General features: G+C 38.3%; 1 protein-coding gene across 3 annotated transcripts in view; it reads right to left on the bottom strand.

Annotated features, from left to right (window-relative positions):
- The window catches only part of Jam3 (junctional adhesion molecule 3), a 65,545-nt gene extending 39,986 nt beyond the window's left edge, over positions 1–25,559 (bottom strand). Inside the window, exons 1-2 of one of the 3 annotated variants that reach the window (XM_005378586.2) lie at positions 25,289–25,559; positions 19,542–19,667 (exon numbers count right to left, since the gene is read on the bottom strand). In XM_005378586.2, coding sequence (XP_005378643.1) covers positions 19,542–19,667; positions 25,289–25,451 — 289 coding nt within the window. In that variant the 5' untranslated portion in view covers positions 25,452–25,559. Of the gene's footprint in view, positions 1–19,541; positions 19,668–24,573; positions 24,668–25,288 lie in introns of those variants that run through there. The other 2 variants (XM_013511148.1, XM_005378587.2) reach the window with 2 other exon arrangements.
- Positions 25,560–25,792: the final 233 nt, after the last annotated feature.

Raw genomic sequence — 25,792 nt, 5'->3', positions numbered from 1 at the left:
ATAAAACATAAAGTTAGGGAAATTAAACAATTACACAGAAACAGAAAGGTCTAGATTAAAAGACGATAGAAGGAATAAGTCATAATTGCTACCTTACCACATATACCGGAGGGGATAATTTTATAACCTCTGCAAAGAAACTAAACAGATCAAACACCACAGCCCTTGGAGCATAAGACTAATTTTGTAATCAAGGCATATAAACGTGGGTCTCTCAGGCCCATATTATTCTTTAGCATATTTCTATTGATGAAATATTAATTTTAATTTTATGAGTTTTATTATATTAAACAATGAGTACTTAAGAAAAGTATCACAAATATAAAGCACTGAGGTTTTAATATTTATTGAATATTTATAAAAAAAGCATCAGAATTTTCAACATTGACTGATTTCTGGTATACAAAGTCTAAAAAAATTAGAAATAAATTCCTATATGAACAACAATGAAAATATCACAGCAAATAATCTTCACTTCAATTACCACATCTAACACAGTCTGAACACATGACAATAGCACATTTCATACACACATATCACTTACACTGATAGTACATGTTTTGTTTTCCTGTACTTCCTTGTAGGGCACAGTTGACAACTTTTATGTTTTCCTGTTGTAGTAGGTCTTTAGGATACTGCACCTGCCAGTTCACCTGTCAACTCACCAGTATGTTTCACAATTTTTTTGTGAGGTTCCCTAGACAAAAACATTTATTATTCCTCTGCTGTAAATGATCTCTTATGAACTCAAGTTCCAATCCTCTAAGAAAATTTCTCCATAATATTTTACACTTGTTATTTGCTTTGCAAACTAACTCTTTATGCCACACATGTTTAAAACTGAGTAAAATACACCCATTGGCCAATGTTTTGTGTTTCAAGTGACATCACAGTTGCTGCATAACTCATCAACACTACACCTATGATTTTGTTGTTGAAAGCTTCCATCTAGGCTTCCATTTTGTCAAGGTTTCCCTATCAATATTTCCATCATGGTGAAATGTTGATACCAGCAGTACCAGTCTGTTTATCGTGGCCATATATGAGGTCAATGTTATATTTTTCTGAAATTCAAAAGTTGTATTATACAATTCTCTGTTTTGAAATTGCAACATTTTATTTGGAATTTCTGCTTTGTTGCTGGGTACAGTTCCTATACAAAACTAACACCATTTGGAAACTGGTAAGCCAATTGTCCAGTGTCTCCAATTAGTTTGGGAGATGGCAGCAACAAGTCTGTTCACATCATCATTTGGTGTATTACTATATGAATAAGGACTTGATGGCTGAGTTCCAGGATAAAGGTTCAAAGTGAAAGAATACTAAGTCTTTGCCTGTACTAGGGCATACATTTTTATACGATATTTTGACTCATGGCTTTTCCATGAGTCTTTGACATTTCTGCAATCACCATGAGAAATCCCTTCTAAGTACAGCAGACCTATGAGTGCTTTCCATTCAACCAGTGAGGTGACGTAATAAATACATTTTTGAGTATGGCTATTGGTACACACACAATATTTCACTTGCATTTCAGCCTTTGTGTATTTCACAGCATCTTGTAGCATTTTGTCTCTGACATTTTCCAGCAATGAATGGCAGCACCAGCATTCTATCTAACACATTTCAGCCCTGCCAAGACCCTCACTATATTTTCAGATGTAGCTCTAACATTGGATTGTTCCATTTGGTTGTGTGGCCATTTTGCAACATTTCAACTAGCCAAATATGTATTCACATTGCTATTTTCCTCCTCATCTGAATCAAGGAGGTCTGCATTCTTTGAGTCTGTATGAACTTATTCTTGCTCCATTTCACAGGAACTTTGGCTCACATGGCCAATATATCAGTCAGGGTTTTACTGGAGAAACAGATATAACACAGGATGTACAGATTATAAGAAATTACAAGATTGGCTTACGACGGTCAGCCAGAGAGTTGTATGGGGAAGTGTGCAGAGGGTGTCTGCACACTGAAGACCAAAGGAATCAGTCCAGGCTCTGGAGTTCACTGCAAAGTTCCACGCAAGTCCATACCAAGAGGCGATGAGTCTGCGACAGAAAGCTGAAGGATCCAAAGTGGAAGCCGAAGAGTCTGCACTAGAAGCCAGAAGACTAAATCCAAGCTGAAGGTGAAGACTGGAGCTCCTCCAGAATGGAAGTTCCTCTGTCCTTCTTCATTTCCCTTTTACATTATCTAGGTGATGATCCACCCTAGGGTGGCTCCTCTACACCCTAGGGTGTAGAATTGCTGGGCCAATTGCTGAGCCAAGTTTAGTTATGCTTCTAAACTTCTCAAGTTGACATAATCAATCAACCACTACAGCCAATGTCAAAGTCATCATCACCATCATATACCCATACTACTCTTCTGGTGAGAAAGCATGTATTTTACCATAATGGTTCATCTTCATAATGCATGCATGAGTAATCTGAAGACTCACTTTTGACCACCTCCAAAACGTGTAAATCTGGTTTTTAATGTGCCATTGTACTGAACTGGGCTATTTCTATCAGAAAAATCAAAACAGAACTTTTTAAACAAATCCTGGAGTGGTGTGGGTCTACTGGACCCTCTGTGATGCTCAGTTAAATATACAAAAAACCAGTTAGATGGATCACAGATTAAGATGGCAGAGTTGTAAACAGCAGAGAAAGAGCCTCTCTGAGTGTTACCCTCCAGACACTAGAATACACCAATGCAAGGGAAGTGGGTTTCCTGTATCCAAGGATCTGAATCAGTAATTGAAGCCCATGGAGAAACTGAAGAGAGAAACTTCAACAAAGAAGGAGGTACTTAGCAGCACCTTCTCCCTGAGATGGGACGCCCTATAGGAGAGGAGTGATTCAAACCTTTGGACACACAGTGACTGCTGGCAACCTCTGAGGCCTCCAAGAAGAGATGCAGCAGTAGATGGGAGCAGTGGACCTAAAGAACTGCACTAGCTGGCAGTGAGTGCTGAGGGTTCAATCATCCCACACAAGAGAGTGATTGGCTGGGAGACATTTTGGGAGGGGGACTGGCTGAGCTCAGAATTCAGAGTAGCTGCTAGCTCCATCTAGTGGCTCCCAGCTGGACTCAGGTGCCCAATTATTGGGTTAATAGTTTTTGTGGGCTGATCAGATCTGCAATCTCCTGAATGAGTGTACAGCAAAGGCTAAATAAAAAGAGGCAAATGGAATGATTCCAGGGCTCCAGGAGGATCAAAGCCCTCTCACAGAATTCAAGATTCCCTCAGGGATAAGACCAAGACCTTCTCTGGGTCACTCATATTTATTTGGTTACCAGAAAAAGGGAGGGTAGTACTCGAGAAAGGCAGAACCACTCAAGGACTTCTCTAACTAAGGTATTAAGTTAATCTACTCAGGAAGGGTGGAACCACTCAAGAATGAGATGCCTGAGGCTACAATCTTTATCCAGTTGAGATATGATCCAGGTGTCCTTGGCTGTGATCTTGTCTTATCCTTTGAGGCTTTCTGGCTTCACCCACCATTACAGGTTTTAATAGGGATTAGTGACTCACAGAGGTTAACTTACTATGAGTCCACCATTTCCAGATGAGGAGCCTAGGTCTTGGACAGATTCACAAGTAAATATGAAAAGCCAATTGATTAATTTAAGTCCTGCTCAGGTCTGCTTCATAGTGATCTCCATCACCCAATAAGTCTGGTCTTGGCCAGAAGGTACAGGCTACTAAGATTATCCAAAAGCCCACCAAAAAGCTATTGCTGGTTTGCTGCAATAAATCAACACAGGTGGGGACTGTCTCTAAATGTGTCTAATAATGACAGAAGAGACAACCTGGAAGTGGACTTTTTTTTTCTCCCTCATTTGTTTTTTGTTGTGGCGGTGGTGGTTTTGTTTTCGTTTTTTGCTTTAGTTTTTTTTTCCTTCATTGTTTGATCTTGTTTTTATGTGAGTATAAACACGATTTCTAGCCTCTTTGTGGTTGTTGTTCTGCTCTTTCCTTCCAGTCTTCTGCACCAATTTCCCAAAGTTAGTGTGATCCCACTTTGTCCTCCCGTCTTACTTCTAATCTCTTCTTCTTCTTCTACCTCTCTATTTTTTCCTTAACCCCTTTTAAACTTAAACCCCTGAGGGTAAAATTCATATTAAGGACTTATATACTGCATATAATTTTCTGATCTGTTTTAGGTTTTATTATATAACCACAAATCTAGTTCATATGGTGAAAGATGGCAAATTAATGGTTACCTCAGTTTGCATTTTCTAAGCTGTGATTGTTGCTACTGTTATTGCTGATGGTACCACTTTAGCCACTTTAGTGATGTAATTGTTCTAAACAGCTATTCTTCCTGGTATTCCAAGACTGAGAGGGACTAAAGGCCATACAAAATACTGTGGCACAGTGCTAAAGAACAAGGGGCTGGGCCAAACAGGCAGAAACTTCTCATCCCCAACAAACTGAAGACTTAAGATCTTGCAACAGACTCAAAAACCTGGAAGATGCCCTCAGACAAGCAGTCATTTCCTAAGAGTTCTAAATACTAGCAATAAAGCAACCCACCATAGCTAATTTACAAGCATCACCCCAGGAATTAAACTAAAAAAAGAAAAGAAAATGAGAAGACACTTAAAATAGATGCAACTCAGACATCCAATTCATAAAAGGCAAACCCAAGGCCAATGATGTGGGACAATCTGAATGCCACCCACCTGTCCTCTCTGAAGTGGAAACAACACAGCAATTGAATGAGACTCTAGAAAAAAAACAAATCAGAAATAATTTCTCAGATAACTGCACATATGGTGTCCACAATGAAAACCATGCCTACTGACTCTAGAGCAGATACAGACAGAGCATAAAGGTGGGTCCAAACCCAGTTTTGATGCTTTTGCACAAATGCACAGTTCCAAGTGGGTAAACTGCTTCCTGTATCCCTTAGGGAAAGGTATAGATACACACAGCGGCTATTATACTAAAGTACAAATTTACAGTACAACTGTAAGGTATGGGCCCACTGAACCCAGTCTTATGTTCTAAGAGATAGATCATGCTCTGACACTAAGAACTAGGTTTCCAAACACATGTGTTCTTCACTTGCAACCACTCCATCCACACATGATATAACCACATAACCAATGTACATGCAAATCACTTGGGGCTTTGTTTTATGTTTTTTTTATTTTTGCAGTACTGTGAGCTGAAAAAATTGCTCAGTACATCTAAAGAAGACATAGATAAAAAATTGAGGAGTATAGAAAAATGAGGGAAACTTTGAATGAATAATAAAGGAAAGAATTAGAATGCATGAAACACAGTCAAAGAGATATCCAAGAAATTAAAAATTCCATCAAACCTGGCAAAAACTGCTTCAACAAAACTGAAGGTAGGCTTTCAGACCTTGAAGACAGCACAGCAGCTAAAGATCGGGAAAAGAAAGATCTCTTAAAAACAACAATGACCAGAAAATAACAATTCCACAGTTGCAAGATGATACAAAGAAAAACAATATAGGACTGATAGCTGTCAACAAAACAGCAGGAGTCAACACAAATGATATAAAGACTATTTGCAGAAGTAACAGCAGAAAATTTCCCAAGAAAAAAGAATCTGACATACAGGTAAGTGAGGCACATACAACTCTAATCATCCATAAACATATATTCACATCCAGACATATAATAATCAAGATCCCAGAAATTCAGCAAAAGATCAGAATATTAAAACCTGTTAGAGAAAAGAAACAGATCACCTATAAAGGAAGGCTCATCAGAATTGCGGCAGATTTTTCAGCACAAACCATCAAGTCAAGAAGAGCTTGGAGTGAAGTATTTCAGGTCCTAAAAGAAAACAACTTCCAACCCAGATTGATGTACCCTGCAAAACCATCCTTCAAAATTACTGGAGAAATAAAGTACTGCCACAACAAAGAACAACTAAAGAAATTCATGATCACCAAACCAACCCTACAAACAGTACTGAAAGATATGCTGGAAATAGACAAAAGGGACCACAATTTCAAGAACAACAATACAAAGGAACCACCAAGCAGAGCAAGCAATTAAACAGAGGGGAAAAGTAGGGAATCAACAGCAGGAAAATAACATGACAAAGATAGGCCAACACATAATAGTTATAATTAATCAATTACAAATGTAAATGACCTCAACTCACCAACCAAAAGAAGCAGACTGGCAGAATGGATCAAGAAACAAAATTCAACAATATGTTGTACACAAAAAAAAATTTAACCCAAAAGGTAATTCATAGACTGAAAGTCAATGGATGGGAAAAAATACTCATGTGACAGGAACCCAGAAAAGGCAGGGTAGCTATTCTGTTTGCAGACAATCAGAACTTCAAACCAAGAATAATCAAAAGAGATAAAGAAGGTCACTACATACTAGTAAGGGGAAAACTGCAAGAGGAAGAGATAACAATCATAAATATCTATGTAACAAATCAGGGGTACCCAACAAATTTTAACAGACATGAAAAATCAAATAAGCACTAACACAATCATAACTTTAACACCCCACTGTCACAAAGAGATAGATCAACTAGACAAAAAGCAAAGAAATAAACCAAATTTGTGACCAAATGGATTTAACAGACCTTTACAGAGTGTTCTACCCAAGAACATCACAATACATATTCCTCTCAGCTGCACACGGGGCATTCTCTAAAACAGACCATTTACTAGCCCACAGAACATGCTTAAGTAATGTAAAGAAAGTGAAATTATCTCATGCATACTATCAGACCATAGTGCAATGAAATTGGAAATTATTGACAAAAGAACTCGCAAAAATTCCATAAACAGGGGCTGGGGATTTAGCTCAGCGGCAAAAGCGCCTGCCTGGCAAGCACAAGGTCGTGAGTTCGGTTCCCGGTACCGGAGAAAAACCAAAACCCCCCCCCAAAAAAAAAAATTGCATAAACACATGGAAATTAAGTAACATCCTCTTGAACAACCAGTGGGTCACAGATGAAATTAAAGAAGAAATTAAACAATGTTTACGATAAAACAAAATGCAGACACAACTTACCAGGACCTGTGGGACACAATGAGAGCAAACCTTAAAGGGAAATTTATAGCAGTGGATTTCAGCATCAGGAAAAAAGGAGCACAAATAAACAACCTTATGCTGCACCTCAAGCTTCTAGGAAAAAAAAAGAGCAAGTCCAGAACAAAGCCCCAAGAACGGAGGAAGTTACGAACACCAGAGCAGAAATTCACATAATGCAGACTAAGATAACAACACAAAGAATTAATGAATCAAACAGTTGATTTTTTCAAAGAATAAATACAATTGATAAACACCTAGCCAACCCTACCAGAAAAAAACTCAAATTCAGACAATAAGGAATGAAAAGGATGAAATCACTACAGATCCTGTGGAAATTCAGAAGATCATCAATACCTACTTCAAAAATCTTTACTCTCATAACATGGAAAATACAGAGGAAATGGATAGACTCCTAGATACATATGAATTACCAAAGCTGAATCAAGAAGATACAAAAATCCTAAATAACTCAGTATCAGCCAACAAAATTGAAAGTGTAATAAAAAAAACTTATCAACAAAGAAAAGCCCAGGTTCTGATGGATTCACAGTTGAATTCTACAAGAAATTTAGAGAAGATTTAACACCAATTCTTCTCAAACTCTTTAACACAACTGAAAGGGAAGGAATCCTCCCTAACTCATTCCTGGAGGCAAGTATCAGCCTGATACCAAAACCAGAGAAAGACCCAACCAAAAAAGAGAACTACAAGCCAACATCACTAATGAACACAGGTGCAAAACTTCTCAATAAAATACTAGCAAAAAGAATGCACCAAGTGGGATTCATCCCAGGAATGCAAGGTCAGTTCAATGCACTCAAATCAATCCATGTAATAAACCATATCAACAGAGCCTAAGACAAAAACCACATGATCATCTCAACTGATGCAGCAAAAGCTTTTGATAAAGTCCAACACTCATTCATGACAAAAAACCTCAGAAAACATCAGGACTGATAGTCTTTATCTCACTCTGATAAAAGCCATCTATGACAAACCAACAGCCAACATCACACTAAATGGACAAAAACTGAAAGCTTTCACTTTAAAATTAGGAACAAGACAAGGATATCCACCATCACCACTCCTATTCAATATAGTTCTGGAAACATTAGCCAGAGCAACTAGACAAGAAAGAGAGATAAAAGGAATAAGGATAAGAAAGGAAGAAGTGAAATTATCATTATTTGCATATGACATGACACATAGAAGACCCCAAAAACTCCACCAAAAGCCTTGTAGATTTAATAACCAAATTCAGTAGTATAGCTGGATGCAAAGACAACACTCAAAAATCAATAGCATTCCTGTATACAAGCAACAAACACATTGAGAGATAAATTAGGGAAAACATACCTTTCACAATAGCATACAAAAAAATGAAATATTTAAGAATCAATCTAATGAAGGAAATTAAACATCTATACAGTGAAAATTATAGTACTCTGAAAAAAGAGGATATCAGAAAAATGGAAAGATAGGGGCTGGGGATTTAGCTCAGCAGCACAGTGCCTACCTGGTAAGCACAAGGTCATAAGTTCGATTCCAGGTACCACAAAAAAAAAAAAAAAGGAAAGATATTCTTGGCTCATGGATAGGAAGAACCAACACTGAGAAAATGGCCATAGTTCCCAAAATTGTTCCACAGATTCAATGCAATCCCAATTAAAATACCATTAGTATACCTCATAGATCTAGAGACAACATTCCTAAAATTCATCTGGAACCAGAAGAGCAACTAGAATAGCAAAAGCAATCCTGGGCAACAAAGGCAAGGCAGGAGGAGGCATCATAATCCCTGACTTGAAATTACACTATAAAGCTACTGTGATAAAATCAGCATGATATTGGCAAAAAAACAGACCTGAAGATCAATGGGACAGACTAAAAGATGCAGACACAACTATAGACACACTCAGCAACCTTATCTTTGACAAAGGGGCCAAACATGTCACTGGAAGAAAGACAGCCTCTTTAATAAATGGTGATGGAAAAACTGGCTCTCCACATGGTGAGGACTAAAACTAGATCCATGTCTATCATCATGCACTAAACTAAAGTAAAATGGATCAAAGATCTAAATACTAAAACAGAAACACTAAATCTACTGGAAGAGAAAGGAGGCAAGAATCTTGAAGACATAGGGGTAGGCAGAGTTCATGAACAAAAGCCAAACTGCATGAGAAACACTTCAAAGAATCAACAACTGGGATCTCATCTCACTAAAATGTTTTTGCACATCAAAAGAAATCCCCAACAGAGTATAAAGAAAACCTATGCACTAGGAAAAAATTTTAGCCACCTGTCCCACAAAGGACTTCTATCTGGAACATACAAAGAAGTGAAAAAATCAGGCCCCTAAAATTCAAAATCCAATCCAAAAATGGGCATCTGAGATGAATACACACTTCTCAAATGAAGAAATACAAATAGCAAATAAATATATGAAAAAATGTTTGACATCATTGTTCATTCAAGAAATGCAAATTAAAATAATACTGAGATTCCATGTCACCCCAGAAAGAATGGCTATCATCAAGATATCAACCAATAACAAATGCTGAAGGGGCTATGATGCAAAAAAACCTTCTCCACTGCTAGTGGGAGAGTATACTGGAAATCAGTGTGGAGATTCCTCACAAACTAGGTTTAGAGGTCCCACTTATCCCAGCTATTCCCCTTCTGGGTATTTTTCCAGAAAAACTGAAAACATCATACCACAGTGATATATGTGCATGCATGTTTATAGCAGCACAAGCACACATTTATAGCATCACAAGCACAATTCGTCATAGCTAAGTCTTGGAAACAACCCAAATGCCCATCAACTGAATAATGGGTAAAAAAGATGTGGTGTTTTTATACAGTGGGGTATTACTATAAAAATTTATAAACTTAAGGCTTTTATAGATAAATGGATGCAATTAGGGACCATAGTCATTAGTGAAATAAATCAGACCTGCATGTGTAAACATTGTATTGTCTCCCTAGTCTAAGAACATGAAAGAGTAAATAAAACCTGAAAGGTAAATAGATATTATGAAAGGGAAAGAAATTGCTCAGAAGGCAGGAATAATTGGGATGAAATGAGAAAAGAAAGGGAAAATTATATATATACATAAATATATATATGTACACACACACACAAGGATAGCTGGGATAATTGTATGGCTGATGTCTATTTTTTTATTGAAAATAACAGTTAATGCTTAATTTTTTTGAGCAATTGTGCATGCAATATATCTGGTAATCTGAACAACTAACTTGAAGACAACAATATGTAATATAACAACCATTGTTGAATTCCTACCATCTTATTTACTGAAGCTCTGTATCATTTCTAATTTTTTTTTATTTTTTTTTATCCTGTTTAACTGTTTGATCAATCTTGCATTCTTACATCTGATAATCTGAGCAACTTCACTGAAGATAACAATATAAAATACAACAACCATTGTTAATTTCCTGTCACTTTGTTTTGAAATTCTGTATCATTTTTATTGTTTTTGTGTAGTCTTGTTTTTGTCTTTGTTGTTGTTGTGTTTTTTCTCTTTAAAATAAAAAAATTCAAAAAAGAAAGTTCGGCATAAACTTAAGGTAACAAACACACTGATTTCATCTGATAAACAACATTAGAGTCTAGAGATATATTCTATAGTACTTTTCACCAGCATCAAATTCATGAGTTTTCAATGTCCCACACAATCACATCCAACCTAAACTTAACTTTATGGTTGATAATAGTGAACTGAGACCTCCAAAACCATCATTCTAACTGCTCTTAGGAGCGCTTTTCAAGTATCTTACTAGCCTTTAAGGTCTGAGGAAAGAGTCATTCTTTAGGAAGAATTGGAGGTGGTGAAGTGCAAGGCAGTAGGTAATGCCCTGGCTTTGGTACAGAATGAAATGCTGAATTAATTTAAGGAAGAAATTAAGGAAATGGATTGGAAGTATACTCATAAGTTATTAGTCCCAGCTCCACCACATAATTAAAGCTGATTACTGAACTTCCCTAAGCCTTAGCTGCCTCTTTTTGAGTAACATTTTATAGCACAGATTGTCAGCTAGGGGAGATTTGTCACAACTGGGGCATTACTTCTGGCATTCAGAGGTCAAGGATGCTGCTAAACATCTTACAATGTACAGAATGGGCTTTCACAACAAAAGATTAACCAGCTCAAAATGTCCACAATGCCAAGGTTGAGAAGCCTTGTCTTACTGTGTATTTCAGCTCTAAATTTATATAACCTGTACACACCTATATGAGTTGTTTTGTGGGTAGAAAACTTAACAGAAAAGGATTAAATTACTTGCTGAGATCATAATATAGTAAGTGGCAAAATTTGCTCATCAGTCAAGCTATACTAAGTAACTGAATTTGGTTAGTAGGACAGCTCCTTCTTGCAGAAAAAGTTCAACAAGAACAAGTTTTACAGAAAGAGGAAATTTATTTACCAAGGTCTATAAAAGGCAAATTCTAAGACTGTTCTTTCTCAATGAGTACCTCTAACTGTTAAGCAATAATTTTTTTTCAATTTTTTTATTAGTACACATGTACAGCATATGATTATATTCCTAATACCTCCAGACTCTAGAAACACTAGTAACTCTTTATGAATGAATATTAATATAACTCAGGAGAAAGAGGTAGGAAGCCAGGAGTTGATGCCCATACTGCTTTATTTTAATGCCCATGTATATAGTTTGTTTCAGCATTTCTTGAGAAATAAAAATCTTCAAATGTTAACAGAAATACTTTGTTGAGTTACAGACTGTTTCCTTTTCTTGTGTATTCTTCCTTACTTTTTCCTAATGAACAAAAGAAAACATATGCTCTTTACCCTAACACCATATGGCACAATAATCTCAGGATATAAAATTTCTGTCACTTCATTTCCCTAAGAAAGGATGGGAAAAGATAATACTAAAACTCTAAAAGTGGAAACAGTCACTGAACATGGAAGCTTATCTGCTCATGTAACATTTACTTATGACTTCATCCATTCTTAATACCTATTTATTTAATAAGCTGTTCATTTTTAATGTAAATTCGGTGACTTATACTGCCATAGCTTTTACTTAAAATTTGCTGGAATTGTTCTTATTATTCAGTATTTGACAGTTCAGGCATGAAATCTTCCCCCAGGCATAAGACATCTAATCTTTCTACAAATAATCACTGAACCACTTTTTAAATCCAGGAATTTCAAAGAGAAATTTTTCTTCTTTGTTCATGAAACTTGAACTAGATTCTTGTTTTTTTAGAAAAACTCAGAATAATCTATACTTTAGATAAAATATTTTTCCAACATAAAAATAACTTTTAAAAACACACTATCTCATAAAAATAAGCCATAAGGGAAACTTTTATAAGAGAAGGTTCCTCTAAGTCAGAACCATGTCAAGGATATCTAAAATGTCCCTTGAAAAGGCTCACTATGTTGAAAGCCTAGTTGCCACCATATAGGCTTTCAGGAAGTGACTGGATCAACACAAGCTCTCACTCTAACACTGAAGCAATCCACTGATATCATAATTTGATGGTGTTACTGGAAGGTGGAGCCTAGTTAAAAGAAGACACTGATGGTATCATGATCTTGGGGCTGGTATCTAGTCAACCATCCCTTCTTCTCCAGCTTTCCCTCCCTCCCTGCTTCCCTGCTGCCATGAGGTAAGCATCTCTCTTCCACCCATCCTTCAGTCATGATGTTTCTGCCTCACCAGAGGTCTAAAGCAATGGAATCAGCTGACTACGAACTGAAACCTTGGTAACCAGGAGCCAAAATAAATCTTTCTTCCTTTGGGTTGTTTACGTCAGGTATAGTATTTTGTCACAGCACCAGACAGCTACCAACCATTGTAATAAAGTGTTGAAAAAGCACAAGAGTAATGGAACTTTAGAATTCAAAGGAATAAAGGAGATATTTTATTATTGTATAGAATTTTATAACATAACACCTCTTCCATACACAATGTCCTTTGTAAAAATCCTGTAAGGTGAGTTCTTATCATTTTTTCTCAACAGACTAAGAGAACAGAAAGAGTTCTCATCCAAAGTTATGAAATGTCCTCTCAGCACAATCATCTAGTTATAGGAAGGAAGGAAGGAAAGAAGGGAAGGAAAGAAGGGAAGGAAGAGAAGAAAGGAGAGATCCATTATAAATGGACACCAGAGGTAAATGGAAAGGAATTCCAACAGTCATATTTCACCTCAGCATTTTGTTGTTTCTCATGCAAAGGGCTCTACCTCTTTCACTCTGAAACCCAAATCCAGCTGTTTCTCCCTCGAATGTAAGGGTATTTCTCTTGGAACCACAACTTTCAACCAAGCAGACCAAATGGTTAATCTGCTACAGATGAGAGAAAAGGACAAGTCATAAGGCTTAAAAGTGGAGTTTCCAAACTCCAGCTAATTTTCTTCCTCAAGATCTCACTAAAAGAGCTTGGAAGAACATTACAAAAAATGTGAGCTAAAAGGTGCTGCTCACACATAAGAGAAGAAACTACATTTCAAGAGATTTTATTTATTTGACACCTAGGAAATGTACTCAACAAGAGAAGCCCAAAAAGTAAAATCTGTGAGCTCAAAAGAAAACAAAACACAAATATACTGCTCAAAAAGTTTCCTGGCCCTGAACTCGCTGGGAAGGATAGTTTGTTGTAATTTGCAAACAGCATGTGGGATATTATCCACAGGGTAACAGTAGGTGAAAATATTTATTCTGGCTTCAATGAGGTCTAAATCCCTCATCCAATGTTATGAAATGTCCTCTCAGCAAAAGTACCTAGCTTAAGAAGGAAGAAGGGAAGGAGGGAAGGAAGGAGGGAGGCAGGGAAGGAAGGAAGGAAGGAAGGAAGGAAGGAAGGAAGGAAGGAAGGAAGGAGGGAGGGATAGAGGGAAGGAAGGAAGGAAGGAGGGAAGGAGGGAAGAAGGGAAGGAACAAAGGAGGAAGGAGGGAAGGGAGGGAGGGAGGAAGGAAGGAATGGAAAAAGATGTTATAAATGGACCCCGGAGGTTGACAGAAATTCCAATCATCATTTCTTCTCAGCATTTTTTTGTTTGTTTCTCATATGGCTTAACTCTACTCATCTCCTAGAGCTGTACTAACTAGATGAAATCCCAAAAAGTCACAGAATTACAAATCTCCAAAACTACAGTCATATTTTGTTTTTCAATGTAAATCAACGTCTCAACTCTGACTTACATCTAGAGTAATTTAAGTTAGAAATATGTAGAGAATACAACCAGATGTTTGACATTAACACTGATAAAATGGCATTACAGAAGAGTAAGACTTTAACAGAACTAATGGAAAGAAGAAATAACAAAATAATAAAATGGTACTTTTGTGTGCCATTCCTGAAACCTACATATGGTTAGCATCTATTTTAGAAGCTATCTTCCCCTAAGAGATTCTGGGCCCTACAGCAGCTTCTTAACATTAGGTGCCTAAGTGGTCTTCTGGGGAACTAGAAGCTCCCAAAACTTTTCACGCATGTGCACAAAACTACTTTTAGAAGACAGGGACCGTAGCTTCCATCTTTTTCTACAAAGTGTTCAAAATGAGCTGATGTTCCCCCAAGGTCTAAAACTGCTTGGTAAATATATGACACAGTTGTTCTTATTCAGTGACTGCTCTAGAGACTCACAGCTAAGATCCCAAGTTCACTCTTTATTAAACTTGTCTCAGTTATTTCCCTCACAGTAACAACAAAATTCTCACTACCCACAGCTTAAGGAAGAAGAGTTTATTTTGGCTCATGTTTCAATCCATAGTCTTCCAGCTCCAAGGCAGGATGGCATGGCAGAGGGCATGGACGAGGAAAAGCATCTTCATGTTAAGGCAGCAGGGAAACAGAGAGTCTAAGGAGGAACTGAGAGGGGAGACAAACTTCTGGGCCAGGCCTACAGGGGGTGGCCCCTTCCACCAGGCCCCATGTCCTAATGGTAAGTTGGCCCTGCACCCTATAATCCAATAACCTTCCAAAAGGCCTTCATGATTCTATGAGGCTTTAGCAGGACATCTAGATAAAACGAGAACAGTGTACTTTAAAGTTACACAAATATAGTCAGACTGAAAAATTCAAATCTGACAGTACCAAATTAGATCTAATTAAGAATATCAACCTAACCAACAGGCTATCCCTTTCTTCTTCCTAGTAAACAAACACAGGAACTCTTGAAACACTAGATTTAGTAAGTAAGGATGTGGAGATGATTAAAAAACAAAATAAAACATCCTGACCCCTGAAAGATGAACTCTGCCAACCTCTCACTGTTGGTGACGGTGATTCCAACCAAGCTTATGGCTCTAAAACATGTCTACACTTTTGAAAGAAGAGCTTTCTACTGAGTAGGTTTGCAAAACCCTCAAATGCAGCCAGGCATGGTGGTGCACGCCTGTAATGCCAGCACTTGGGAGGCTGAGGTAAGAGAATCATTGTGAGTTCGAGGTCAGCCTGGGCTACATAGAGAGACCCTGTCTCCAAAAAAAACAAAACAACAACAAAAAACTTCAAACACAATTGTAATGAACAAACATGAAAATTCTCTTGCATTCCCATAACATCACTTTGTACCTAAAACCCACATCCCTATAGCTGGTTACCCAATAACAAAAGTAAAGAAATTAGATGTTTTGGTAGTAGCATGAGACAGGTAGGGTTTAAATTACTTTCCAACAACTTGGATAAAACCAATATAATTCCCTTAAGGTCCAAAATATGAGTCATAGGCAAAGCTAGGAAATGAATCCAGAATCCTAACACCCATGGGGCCGTGCTCTTTCCTTCATCCAGAAAAAGAATTTGAAAAGCTAAGAACAATAGAGCCTTCCACAGATGCATTAAGTGCTTTCCTCCTTACAGTCCACAGGGCTGGGCCCTTTTAGTGAGCCAGCACTGCATCCTGTAGGGTCTGAATCTCAGGTTTCAGGCAAAAGCTCAGCGCTATCATTGAACTCGGCCCTCTGCATCAAAGCTGTTCCAGCAGAATTAACTGCCATTTCAGGTGGCCATCCAATGTGGATAGCTGGAATTCTCCAAATCTTAAGTTTGCTGAGTCTCCAATGACAGGTGAAACACACTGATCCAAGGACAGAGATTATAGTTCTAAGGCTGGGTTTATCTTTAAAATAATACAGCCCCATTCTTAAAGCAACAATTTGCTACCAGAACCATACAACCCTCTCCGGGGGAATATGAGAACCTCCTGGGGGTACATACTCTAAAAAGTACATCAAATATCTTAAATTTGTTTTAGACTTGAAAAACAAAAACAGAAAACATTATCTTCATAAAGAAGGGTGTGAGACTCTTACGTTAATCAAAAGGGCAAACAGGTTAAGAAAAACTTCCTGTTTCCAAAAGTATATAATGGATTAGATATTACAAAGAGCCTTTGCACTCTACCAGCTAGATCCTGCATAAAACTATCCTTTTACAATGTCTCTGGCCTCAAAGGAAGTAGAGGAATCACACTAAAATTACTGTGGGCTGAACCAGAAAGCAATACAATGGGGAGGTGAGGGTCCTCTGAGGCAAAGGCTTATTTTAACACTTCAGTGAGGAGACTGGGCCCTTAGGACTGCAGGGAGGTAAGGACACAGAACCAAACAGTTTTAAATGATGCTAGGAATCCTGCAAGGGGCCACAATCATTTTGAAAGGTGGCCACCGTAGCACTCCATGGAAGCATATGATCTCCAAAAAACAGCATCCTTCGGTTAGGTCTAGTTTTCACAGACTAAGACCAACCAAATATCAGCTTAAAAGCAAAGATACAAATCACCATATGTAACAGTTGTAAAAAACAACAAATAATAGATTTAGATGGCTAAGACTGCAAATATTTGAAATATTATATATGGAAAATAAAAGGCCTGTGCATGTAATGTTCTAAAAATTGTTAAAGGAATAAAAAGCTAGGCAAGCAAAAGCAGACCAAAAAAGAAAGGGAGTACAACTGGGCATGGCAGCACATGCTTATAATTCAAACACTCAAGAGGCTGAGGCAGGAGGCTCACTTTGAGTTCAAGGTCATCCTGAGCTACAGAGTCCAAAGCCAACCTGAACTACATAGTGAAACCCTGTCTCAAAAAAAGCAATAAGAAAAGAGTAAAGTTTTAGACGTGAACAATATAATTGGTAAAAAAAACTATACATTGGTTAATGATGGATTAGATATAGTTGAAAGCAGAAGTAACTGTAAAACAAAGATGAATAAAGAACCCAGAAGAAGACAGAGGCAAGAACATACAAGTTATGACATAATGGAGGACAGAGTGACACAATCATGTTTATTTTTTAATTAATTTTATGGGTACACTTACAATATAATGATCACATTCATTATAGGGAATTTGTACCTGTACATATCATCCTGATTCTTCTTTTTTTCCCATTCCCTTCCCCTCCTTCAACTATTCTTCTCTTCCGTAAACAATGTTTAATCAGAGTTCCATAAAAAAAAAAAAAAAATTAAGCAAATAGAAGCTAAGCAACAATTGAAAAACACCGGAGAATTCACAGGAAAGAAATAAATTCACAGATACAGAAGTATAACAAGTAAATATAGACATGTTGTAGTAGCATTTCAGAATAATAAGGCTAAGAAACGACCTTTAGTTAGAAAAAAAAAATACAGACAATCTAGCAAAGACTGAAGGTAAGACTGCAGGCAGAGACCAGAGGGTATTCACAATCCAAGCTGGTGACTAAGTAACTGCCACCCTTGAATGGTACATCCAGCAAATATGCATTTCAAGAACAAGATTAAAATGGGCATATTTTCAAGTACAGTATTCTCCCTTATCTGCAGTTTGCTTCTGCAGCTTTAGTTTCCTGAGATCAATTGTTGTCTAAAATATTAAGTGGAAAGGCTAGAGATGTAGTTCAGCTGTACAGCACTTGCCTAGACAGAGAGTGCCAGAGTGTGAGGGAGAAAGAAATGCGGTACTAAATAGAAGAAAATACAAGAAATAACTAATTCATAAGTTTGAAACTGTATGTCATTCTGCATAACATGATGATATCTATGGCTATCTGTCTAGTCCTACCTAGGATATGAGTCACCCCTTTCAGCATATCTACCACTAATTAGTCTTCAGTAGGTATGTGGATTATCAGACTATCACAACCTCATTGTGTGCTCATATAACTCTTACTTTACTTAATAATGCCCCAGAGTGCAAAAAATGATGCTGGCCATTCAGACATCCCAGAGAAGCCAGAAAGTGTTATCTTTAACACTTTCTAGAATTAATAAGGAAAAAAACTGGTTGAGCTTGCTAAAATTTACCCTGAGAAGCAGGACACAATAGCAAATGCCTGTAATCCCAGTACTGGGGAGGCTGAGGCAGGAAGACTATGAGTGTAAGGCCACCCTTGTCTATATAGTCTGTTCAATGCCAGTCTGGACTACAGAGTGAGACCCTGTCTCAAAAACAAGTAACTCATAAGATTTACAGAAAGAACAATCTTCCATCTGTGACACTGTAAAGAAGGAAAAACATTCATACTACTGTGCTTTTGCTGATGCGCCTTGAAGTGTGAAACTCTTGGCACAAGTGCTTGGTTAAAATGAAAAAGGCATTTCTCAAATTACACACTCCATTGTTTTAAAATATTTCACTATATATGCTAATTACTTTCATTTATACTGCTAGTTTATCCTGATTCACTGAAAAGGAAGTTTTGTGTTATTATCTGTTTACTTCTTTTTTGTAAGAACTGTTTTGGTTTATGCCCTGTACTCTGAGTAACTACTTTAAACATAATGATATATAGTATACTATTGTTATTCTTTTACTTTGTTATGAGATTTTGTTTTATTTTTTCACACAATAAGAAAGAAACATACCTGTTACCTCACCAAAAAAATAAAAATTTTAAAAAGATGAAAATGGTATTAAATTTAAGTATGTATAGAAAAAAAGGTATATATAGGTTTCAGTACTATCATGTTTCAGGCATCTAATAGGGGCCTTGGACATGGTCTCTACAACAAAGCAGGGGACTTCTACATAAAAGAAAAAAACAGCACAACACCAAGGACACTTGGAATTAGTCTAACAGCTCTCCTAAGTAACCTATCCTCTTCAATCTTCTTGACTCCATTTTGATCACATAACTTCCCTGCTTCAAACAAATAAATGAATTTCTAAACTTTACATAAGTCCAAATTTCTTGACCAGACATTTAAACAGCTTTATTATCTTGTTATTTGCTAATGTTCTCCATGATGGACAGTCTCGCTCCTCTATTTAGTAAGTGTGACCTACAGCTAGTGAATTTACCTACCCACGTCTCAGATTCCATATCTGAAAATACAATCTATAAAACTGACTGCTAAGACAGTTTTTAAAATTCAGGTACTGTGGACTGAATAATATATCCCCCTGTTGAAACCTTATTCTCTACTATGATATTAGAATGGGCTTTCAAAAGTTATTAGGTTTCAATGAGGTGATGAGGAAGGAGCCCTTATTATGGGCTAGTGGTACTTACAACGAAGAGATATACCAGAGCTCTCTCCCCTTCCACCAAGTGAGGACACAGCACCTGTCTTCATCTCCAAGCCAAGAAGAGGTGCTGCTTGAGGAATTGAATCACCTTGATCTTCGACCTGCCAGCCTCCAAAACAAATGTTTGCTATTTAAGGAGTCAGTCTGTGGTACTGTTAGATAGCCTGAGCTCACTAGGACACCAGGTAAAACAATCACCACAATACCTAGATACAGTTTTCAATAAATAGCAGCTGTTGATATTCCGAATGCTAATAACTTACTGCCCCAAAATACCACACATGCATTCCCAAGTCCATGCCTTAGCTCAAGTTATTTCCTCCACTTTTTTGGCTTTCAAAACCGCCATTTCCCCAAATATGTACTTATGTAAAACAAAATTATCCCAAAAGTTCAGCTCCTTCTTGAAAGTCTCCTCTACCAGGTCAGCCCAGAATAAATGTTCTTCCTTTTAAACATATGAAATATTTATCCAGGTGTTGTCTAGTTAGTTAACTCAATTGCACATTCCTTCTGGAACACTGCACTAGGGGAGTATTATGCCAAATTTCTCAGTCCTGCCCATTAAAGGCTTTATTGTCACGGAAATGGAACTACCACATAACTATGGACTGGATGATTAAAAGTTTCAGAACCTTGATAGAAATGCTTTAATGGAAAACACTGGGGTAGGGGGGACCCAACAGCAGTCTCAGGATTTGCTGCATGCTTTGTAAGCAGCAAACAGCTGCACTTCATCCTCAGGATGTTAAATACTTTCCTTGGAGGAAGACCTCCAACAAGGAAGGGCAAGTTGGGCAAGAAGTAGTGATGGTGCATCAGCTGATAGCTGGCTTCAGGGAACACCTTTCAGAGTCTATTTTTCCTACAAGTCAATTTGACCTTGTATTCTTGTCACCCAAAGGAAAAAGAACAGAGATCCTCCAGGAGTTATTTAGCTGGCACAGAGTAGAGGCTCCATAAATGTGACCAATCTGAAGAAGCAAACCGAGGCAATTCCTCAGATCACTGAGGGGAGGTAGGTACTCTCTAAGTTCTCTTTCAGTTTCCAGGGACCCATTTGTTGGGGAAGCCACAGCTAGCTCTGGCATCCAAAGCCAGTGACAACTAATTTCTAAACAGTCACAAAGAATCATGATCAAGCAACTGAACTTCAAGTCAGCCCTTCACCCAACGTGGCTGACATTCACTAACAAGCTAGAGAAAAGACAATCCATCCACATACTATCACATTAAATAAACAAATTAAATACTCCACTACTAGTGCCAAATTCAAAATTCCACTATTATATCCACTAGAAACCAAAACAAAAATTTTTCATTATACAATAAACATCCTCATTAAAGAAAACTTGAACAACAAAAGGATAAAAGAATTCAATACAAAAACAAAAAAACAGGAAACAGCCATAAAACGGTCCACTCAGAAGCAGAACCTATCAACATTCTGGTACACTTTCCTCCATGTTTTGCTCCCATGTCTGACACAGTGTAAGCACATAGTATACACTTGCAGCTGTGTCACTGAAATTGTGTCATAACTGTTTCCTCCTGTTTTTCATAACCTTGTAACTACAGAAAAAAGGCAGCAAAAAGATTGTGAAATTAAACCAAGTCAAGAAATACCACTCTTTCTTCTACAACAACAACTATTGTACTATTAAAAACTGAGACTTCCAAAAGCTCATCTGGCCACTAGAACTAAAACAGATTAAAAATATCTAAACATAGTCTATTAAGAACTGTTATCTGACTTTCAAGTGACAAAGAAAGACAAAAATATTTAGTACATCATCTTTAGAAAGATACAAAAGAAATGAAATTCAGCCTCTGTTCCCAAGAAATTTTTAATGGATATCACTGAGAAAGTACAAAACACTCAATCCCAACAACTATAGCCCACTGTAATTTAGCATACAGTCACCCTGGCTCTGTAGACAGTGAAAAGCTTTATTCATTTTGCACCCCTACCATGGAAAACAGTTCCTGGAATATCAGATTCTTTTTTTAACTGTCTGATGTACAGAACTGAACTGAAGACTAAGATATATGATTAAACATCAGACAGTAGCACATGCCTCTAATCCCAGCACCGAGAAGGCTAAGGCAGGAGGATCACTGCGAGTACAAGTGAATCTAGCCTACACAGTGAATTCCAGACTGGTCTGAACTACACAGCAAAACTGTCTGAGAAAAGAAAAAAAAAATCATTGCGAGCTGAGGTTATCAGAGAGCAGATAACACAGATATAGCAGAATCTTTGCAGAAGACTGAACCTTGAGATACTCTATAAATGAAAGAAGATATAAAAAAAATGTTTATGTGGTTCTAATTTTATTAGTTTTATTTTTCTACACAAGAACACTGGTTCTCCTGCTGCACATTTTAATTACTTATGGACAATGTAACGTGTACACATGATAGGTTAACAAAGAAAACACGCAAATACACTCACACAAGAACTACAGCATCCCTGGGACATCAGAACAAGGACTAACTCTCAGATGCTTTGTGTGTGCTGTGACAAGTACCAAAGAGGGCGTAAAGTATATTTTAGTGTATGAGCTGTCTATGCTAAACTGAATGTAAAAGAAGGTACTTCCCCAAACTTTCTTCCAGGATGTCTTTACACTCTAGAAAAGATACTTGCTTATACTGCTGAAATTCCAAGATTTACAAACAAAAACTTGAAGTGTGCATTTGACCCTAGCAGCTTCACATTTACACCACCTGATTCTGAGCACATCTGAAAAGAAAATCCAACTGCATGCCTAGGATGTCCTTCAGCAGTCTCTGTACACCCTAACATTTTTTAAGCAGTACATGTTTGCCATAAATAGTAATTATATTCAGCTCTGGGGGCTTGCTATATATATATAGATATAGATATAGATACACATATATACATATATATCGCATCTTGATCATTTCTACACATTCCAACTTTACTCAACTTGTGTTTCAAAAAAATTCAAAGAATTTGCAGAGAAGGAATTTGCTAATATCACATGTCTAACAGCTGCTACTCCTACTAAATCAATAGCTTCTTCTGTTACACTAGTGGCCACCTCAGAAAGTACGCTTGATAAAAGTCCTGTTTCCCCCAAAATCAATTAAAGGTAAACCTACCCTATAGGGCTGACTGCCTCAAGAAGAAGCTCTGCAGAGCTTAGAGGTTGGGTAGCTGATAATTCTGACTGGATTAAACCACAATTACTTATAATTAAGTATCTCCGGGAGCTATCCATTCAGTCTTCCTAGCCTGCTGCACTCAAGAACAAAAGCCCATCAGCAAGTCATTTAGGAAAAAGCAACCAACTGGAAGCACTGCACTTGCTTCCAGGGAAGATGTTCTTTGTTTTTCTTAAAACATACACTAGACAACGGTAATTAAAGTCTGTCAGGTAATGAAATGGAATTACAATACACACATAAGGATAGGACATTCAAAGAAATGTTTCAGGGCTCCAACTAAATGCAAATAGAAGTAAAGCATTTTCTCAAATTTTTCCTAGAAATTTTGATTTTTCAATTTTGTAATGGTCATCACACAAACTGTCTTATCCCCAAGAATGCAAACTGTTAATGCTTGAAGCACTTTTCTCTAGGACATCAAAAGATTTGGAAACCTAACAGTAATTACTGTATAATCATTCAAAAAAAAAAAAAAAAAACGTGGCATAACATTTGTAAAATTGAACTGCACCTGTCATCTATTTAACAAAGGAATATTTTATATACAAATGACATAGCTTTAAACACTTGACAATTTGGTTAAACTAATCCATAATAAGAATTCCACTGTTAAATGGAATACAAGTAACCAAAAGTTGGATGAACACGAATTGGAGACTTCTAAATTTAAGACACACTGGATACACTCTGGGCAACTCACTCAATCTCTCCATATTTATTTCTGCATCAACAAATGAGCAAAATAACAATGCTTAAGAACTATTGATTAAATGAATTAATTCACATTAAATTTAGAACACAGCCTAGTAAAGGGTAACAACCAAAGAAATGTCTTCTATTATGCCATGAACATTTTTAAATAAAAATAATGAACGGCAATTTAAAAAGAATACTCCTAAAAGTAAAAACACAGTTTTCATGACCTGTGAAAAAGTTTTAAAGTATGCGCAGAATATAAACCAAATAATGGGAAAAGAACTCTTAAAAAAAAAGATAGCTACATCCCTTCAAAGTGAACTAGATGGTTTGCAAAATGTGGAGGTAAATCCCAACTCTTACTGGCAAAAAAGCCACAAAATCAGCCTCTCGGGAGGGCAAAATCAGATAAAGAGTACGTGAAGCCTTTAACATTTTCTACTTTTATTAATAAACCACCAAGTTGAACCTCATTCCTGAAGTAAACTGCCAAATGTTTCTGTAATAAAAACTGCAAACTTTCATGTGAGCAAATCTTTTCAACAATAGGGAGTTGTTTCAGTCTGTGAATAGGACAGTGTCAGTGTGATCAACACAGTGGGAGCTGGACATTCCTGACACCCTTGTCCCCTAGTTAGCCTTTGGTCACTCATATCTCCCCAGCAGTGTACAAGGGAAATATGGTTTTGGAAATAACTTTTAGGCTAAGGATATGGTCACCAACTACACGATGAGACTCGGCCTTCTCACAAAGCTCTGTTTCCAGAGCTTCTGGGCCAGATCCTCACTTTTCCTACCCACAATCCTGAGCATCCCCCTAGAATGAACATCAAACACAAGAACGCTTTGTTTTTCCTAAATCTGCCCACCCCCACTCCCGAGGAGTCGTTTGGTATTTTAATCGGTATTTTCTGAAAAACATCAAGGGATAATGGTGTCAACAAAACCAAGGATTAAAATGACCACAAGACTGCAAAAGGTCCTGGCTGGTTACTTGCGGATAGCTACTAGGTGAAAAGTGGAAGAGTATTTTACATAAACGGAAGTTTGAAACTACAGTACTTACTCCAAACGCTGCGCTGCAAAACAGACTCGGGACTCTGAAAGAGATTAATAAAACCCACCTCGCTCCAGATGCGGGGGCAGCGCCTGCAATCCTTGCACTCTGGGAGTTCGAGGAAGGAGGACTGCAAGTTGAAGCCTAGCTTAGGCAACTCTGCCACTCAGCAATTCCCTATCTCAAAATATAAAAATTGAAAAGGCTGAGGATGTTGCCAAGTGCCAAGGCCCTGGGTTCAATCCCCAGTGCCACCACCAAAAATAAAAACACACCTGTTGTAAGGACTAACTGCGCTATCAGCGTCAGAGTACCCGGTGTGTGAGTCTGTACACACATCAGTACGTATCACTAATCGGAAGCTACAGTGCTTCCGTCCAGCGGTTTCACGACCATTCCAAGGGTAGAAAACAAGGGAACAGAACTCAAGTCCGCCGAGCGCGCACCGCCGCTGCTTCCGGGCGTGGGTCTCCCGGCGGTCTGCAGACAAAGGAGGCCGGGCTGCTGCGGCCGCCTCACCTCCGCGCGGCGAGCGGCCCGCCCGCTCCTCCCGAAGGCACAGCCGCGCGCGGCGGACCTGACTGTGGGCGGCACGGGGCGGCGCTGGAGCTCGCAGCCCGCTCCAGGCTCCGCAAGTTCCCGCCGCCGGCCCGGACCCTCAGCCCGGGACGCGCAGCCTCAGGTCCCGCGCGGGGACCGCTATCCCCAAGACCGTCTCCGCTGCTTGGGCGCGCTCGGCGTCCTTCCAGCCTACTCTCCCAGCGGTAGAAACGTCCACTCACCCCTGAAAAGCAGCAGCAGGCAGAGGTAGCGGAGCCCGAGCAGCCGACGCCGCCACAGCGCCATGTCGAGCGGACCTGAGGGGCCACTGGCGCGCGGCTGGATCCCCGGCCCCGCGCATGCGCCCAGCCCGCCGGGACCCTGCGACCCGCCTCTGGTTACCATAGCGACCACCCGGCGGCCAAACCGGCGCCTCGGTGACAGAGAAAGCTGAAGTCTAGTCTGGTTGCCATGGATGCACCGATGCTCTAGACCCGGCCTGTGGAATCTCTTTCAATGAACGTGGTGGGAGGAGGATAATAAAATGTTCAGGAGTGAGGCGGAGGATATTTCTGTAACTGCAGAAATTTGAGAAGGTAATCCATTAAAATTTGGGAAATAAACGTTTCTCATTTTACAAATAAAGGTGCAGCCCATTTTTCTCTTGCAAGCATATTGCTTTCCTTCTTTAGAGCTCCTAATTCCAAATGTGATGAAAGGAAAAAGCGCTAAAATCTGCTGAAAAT

This window comes from Chinchilla lanigera, unplaced genomic scaffold (assembly GCF_000276665.1).
Source record: "Chinchilla lanigera isolate Chin_1 unplaced genomic scaffold, ChiLan1.0 scaffold00011, whole genome shotgun sequence".
NCBI classification, from domain to species: domain Eukaryota; kingdom Metazoa; phylum Chordata; class Mammalia; order Rodentia; family Chinchillidae; genus Chinchilla; species Chinchilla lanigera.
The sequence above is the reverse complement of the archived record's forward strand: the minus strand, read 5'-3'. Positions and strand labels throughout refer to the sequence as shown.